Here is a 4,813-nt window from a genome sequence, read left to right as displayed (position 1 = left end):
AAATATTAATAACCTAACATATCTTTTCTATCACTTTATAATAAGCACAAGTTTAGAGCATTTCATGATTCATTGGTTTCATTATTTTTTTATTTAAAAATTATTTGTTTATGTGGCTACTTTTCAATACATGTTGGAGGTACCTAAAAGGAATTTTTTTTAAATGCTCTGTTAATATTCTGTAAGACTGCACATACTATGAAATCTGCGAAACTGTAATGTTAAATGATTAGAAAACTAAAAAGTTTATAATAATTTTATTTTTTATATTTAATTAAAACGTATTAAAATTAAAAGGATAAAATTTATTTTAAAATGATAAAATAACATAAATAATNATATATATATATAAATATATATATATATAGACACACATCCATTTTACTCCAAAAATATCCAAAAGTATTTTTGAAGTATTACAAAATATTATTATGATCTTTTGTGGATTGCATTTTTTGTAAAATTCAACTTGCTCCTATTTTCAAGATTCCGTACCTTGGCAATTCAATTTTTCCAATGGGCTAAAAATTAAAATTATTTAATTCTACAGTTTACAGTAGATTAAACATAATCACATATTTGTATTATATATCCAAGTTAAAGAAGATTAAAATATCTTTTTATCTTCGAATTAAAGTGTCATATATGTAATAAGTAGCATTAATCTCGCAACATTTTCTAACCTCAACTTCTGAGTTGTTATTTTTTTACTTATAGTATGTTTAGATTTATATTTATACCACAAAAGGTCCATAATATATTTACTCCTATTTAAAACTACCATTGACAATGTAAAATTAAGTGAATTTCCAAGTGGTCAGCCAAGTTAAGGGAATTGCATTAAAATATCATTTATGTTTTATTTAGGACCGAAATATCACTCAACTATCACTATTTTCCTCCAAATATACTTGACAATTTAAAAGTAGCACTCTCTCCAAGTTGACATGACATGTCATTAAAGTCTTTTTCTAATAATAGACTAATTTAATTCATTAAACTCATTTAACTAAAATAATGATCATATTGTTTTTAATTTTATTAATTAATTTATTAAGAATAAATTTTCATACTTAAAATTTTTTATCATAATTAAACTTTTTATTTTTTTATGTTATGCAGAATGCATTTTTAAAACGTACTAGAATCTCATTAATTTTAAATACTAATAAACACATACATTCAAATAATATTGATATACAAATCACTCATGAACTCTAATTTACTTCAATTAATCATAAATTGTATAATAAATCAATAATATTAAAGATCGATTAATTATTAAAAAAAATTATTTGGGTGCTTTGAAATCCATATATACTTATAATATCTTTTTTAAAAATAAAATAGTAAGTGAATAAAAGAAGAAAAATCAAATTAAAATTAAAAAAATTAAACAATAATTTTCTTTTTCTTACCAATTATTTTGTCAACGTTAAAAATTTATCTAAATACTTTTACTAAAAAATTGTTTAAAATTTTCAAATAATTAGAAATTTTAAAATTATCAGGTAATAATTGCACATAGAGATTTTCTCATAGTTTTTTGTGTGGTGAAAATATATAAAGTTACTGAACTTTTTAAATTACTTTTCTTATAGTCTTCATAAATTCTCATGTAATTTATATATTTATTTTGTAGAGATTTAAGTTTGGTGAATTAAATAGGTCTATTATTTTTTAAAAATGATTATTTAATGACAGACATATCAACTAGAATTTAAAGAGACTTTTGAGGTATTTAGTATTTCTAATGGATAAAAATTATAATATTATGCACTTTCTTCTTTTTTTTAAAAAAAAAAAGTATCGGAAGCATGAATTGCAATATACAATAAACATTATTGTAATAGTTGATTGACCTTTGATATTATTGATTTATTATACAACTTATGATTAATTGATGTAAATTAGTGCTAATGAGTGATTTGTATATAAATATTTTTTGAATGTATGTGTTTATAAAATTTTAAAATTAATAAAATTGTAGTACATTTTAAAAATGTATTCTTCATAACATAAAAAATAAAAAGTTTAATTTTGATAAAAGATTTTAAGTATGAAAAATTATTCTTAATAGATTAAAAAGAAAGTAAATATAATATGATCATTATTTTTGTTAAATATGTTCAATGAATTAAATTAGTCTATTATTAAAAAAAGACTTTAATAACATGTCATGCCAACTAGGAGAGAATGATGATTTTATAGTGTCAAGTATATTTGGAGGAAAATAGTGATAGTTGAGATATTTTGGTCCTAAATGAAACATAAATTATATTTCAAGCCAATTCTCTTAACTTGGGAGACCATTTAAAAAATTGACTCTATAAAATTTGGAATCCGTAGCCTAAAAGGCCAAAAAAATTATCAGAAATTCCAATAGGGCACGTTAATTTTTTAAAAAAAACTAAAAGGCAAAATCGCTCAGTACATTTTAAAAATGTATTCATCATAACATAAAAAATAAAAATTTTAATTTTGATAAAATATTTTCAGTATGAAAAATTATTCTTAATAGATTAAAAAGAAAGTAAATATAATATGATCATTATTTTTGTTTAAATATGTTTAATAAATTTAATTAGTCTCTTATAAAAAGAAAACTTGAATAACATGTCATGTCAATTAGGAGAGGGTGATGATTTTAAAGTGTCAAGGATATTTGGAGGAAAATAGTAATAGTTGAGATATTTTGGTCCTAAATGAAACATAAATTAGATTTCAAGGCAATTCTCTTAACTTGGAAGACCATTTAGAAAATTGACTTTATAAAATTTGGAATCCGTAGCCTAAAGGGCCAAAAAAAATTATCATAAATTTCAAAAGGACACGTTAATTTTTTTAAAAATCAAAATGTCAAAATGGCTCTTGACACAGCGATTTTCTTCTGACACAATATTGATGCCGTCACTCTGTTAAAAATAAAAATCGCTATCTTGCAGCAATTTCGTCTAGAACTTATTTTCCACTAAAATCGCTGCAGGAACAGCGATTCTCTCGATTTTGTTCTGTTTTTAAAACCAAAATCGCTACTACTATAGTAGCATATTGATAAAAATAAAATATATATTTTCCCCCTAAAAATCGCTCATTTAACATAAAAAAAAATTTAGTTTTTTGAAAGTGGCTTGGCTTTATTTTAAAAAAATTTAAAAATCTCTGACAAGGTACACATTGCAGGGAAAAGACAACAATTGCATATAAATTCTTTTTCTTTTCTAAAGTCGCAGCCTTAGAATTAGATTTCAGGGTAATTATCATAAACATTAGTAGTACTAACAAATATCAGAATATTTAATTTGCTTAATGTCTATTTTGATTGATGTACTGTGATAGATTGATGGGATTTAAAATAAAATGATGCTTTGAAGGTCATGAGTTAATTAGGCTTTGAGAAAAAATAGATAGGGTCACACACTGCAAGGAAAAGGAGAAGTAAAATCATCAAGTACAATGGACGAAATTAGTGTTAATTTAATTGATTTTTATCATAGTTTACTAGATAATAGTAAATTGACCTTTATTTTAAATGGAGTAACAACGTGAATATTGTGTCTAGACTTCGTCAAGAGCAAATTTATCCTTTTAATTTGAAAGAAAAATTGATGTGTTCTTTCCAAAATTTTAACAATTTTCTTACTCTTTTGACTTCAGACTCAAAAATTTGTATAATGTCTTTTTTTTTTGGATAAACATGTCAGTATGTCATGTATATTCTCAGAAACTAGTAAACTTAAATTCAAGTAATAAAATAAACCATCACACCATTAATTAGGCTCTTGAAAATCTAGCACAAAACAGTTGAAAATTGTAAACATCCACTAACACATCTCACACGACTTACATGAACCATAGGCTCACGCATAATTATTTAAAACATAAAAAAGTACAAACACACACAAACAAAAATTAAAAAAAACTATTAAGAGCTATCGACTTTAGATTCTCCTTCACAAACAAAAGTTCCATCGACAGTGTAATAGTTGCAACCCTTACTGCCTGCACAACAATTGGTGCATATTCTACCTTCACTCCTTTTATTACCTGGACATATCGAGTACGCTTTTCTTGGATTACAATTACGAGGACAAGCTTTATTTGTTTCGTCTATAGTCTTTTTCGTCTGTCCTTCACAAATGAATGTTCCGTTTGCACTATAATAGTTGCAACCTTCAGTGCCTGAGCAACAATTTGTGCATCCAACTTTGAACTTTTTGTTTCCAGATTTTGGGCATCTCCCATATTGAATACTTGGATTACAATTACGGGGACAAGCATTTGCTGCATCCACCTCACTTAAAAGTAAAATAGTTCCAGCAAAAATAGCTAAAAATAAATAAATAAAGTCATTAGCAAATATGTTTAATGTAGAATTACCAAAGATGATAAGAAATTAAAATATTTACCAAACAAAATGAGGAGGGCAACTTTGTTGAAGGCCATGCTTTCTTGTGATTAGTAGTACCTTGAACTTCTTCTTTTTTTTGAGTGAAGAGTGTGTTAACCTATCCACCTATTTATAGCAAGCTCATCATCTCTATGGGATCGATAACTTATTTCATTATGGGTGTGTTTGGTACGAAGAAAAATGTTTTTTTGGAAAAATAAAAAGATTTTTGATTTATTTTTTATGTTTGTTTGGAGAGTAGAAAATATTTTTTGAAAATTTTTTTAGTGTTTGATTTATGAATGAAAATATTTTTTTAAAAACAAACTTAATTTTTTTTTGGAATGGGGTTTGGGGGATCAATGATAGGAGTAAAAAAATAAATTTTGAAATTAAAAATACTTTTTTAAACGAACTTAAATT

At 24.5% G+C, this 4,813-nt stretch overlaps 1 protein-coding gene across 1 annotated transcript; it reads right to left on the bottom strand.

The window, feature by feature from the left end:
- Window positions 1–3,747: 3,747 nt before the first annotated feature.
- LOC107003459 (wound-induced proteinase inhibitor 2-like) lies at window positions 3,748–4,537 on the bottom strand. Its single transcript, XM_015201789.2, has 2 exons — window positions 4,410–4,537; window positions 3,748–4,329 (listed from the first exon to the last, which is right to left on the bottom strand). Exons 1-2 carry the CDS (start codon window positions 4,444–4,446, stop codon window positions 3,926–3,928), a joined length of 441 nt encoding a protein of 146 aa, XP_015057275.1. The 5' UTR covers window positions 4,447–4,537; the 3' UTR covers window positions 3,748–3,925.
- Window positions 4,538–4,813: the final 276 nt, after the last annotated feature.

This window comes from Solanum pennellii, chromosome 11, assembly GCF_001406875.1.
Source record: "Solanum pennellii chromosome 11, SPENNV200".
NCBI classification, from domain to species: Eukaryota; Viridiplantae; Streptophyta; class Magnoliopsida; order Solanales; family Solanaceae; genus Solanum; species Solanum pennellii.
The sequence above is the reverse complement of the archived record's forward strand: the minus strand, read 5'-3'. Positions and strand labels throughout refer to the sequence as shown.

What these genes read in the sequence shown, in the direction of transcription:
- LOC107003459 (XM_015201789.2), bottom strand. Translation starts at nt 4,446, where the DNA reads ATGGCCTTCAACAAAGTTGCCCTCCTCATTTTGTTTG. An exon ending in TGCCCTCCTCATTTTGTTTG is followed by an intron (nt 4,330 to 4,409) that starts GTAAATATTTTA and finishes ATTTATTTTTAG; the next exon opens with CTATTTTTGCTGGAACTATT.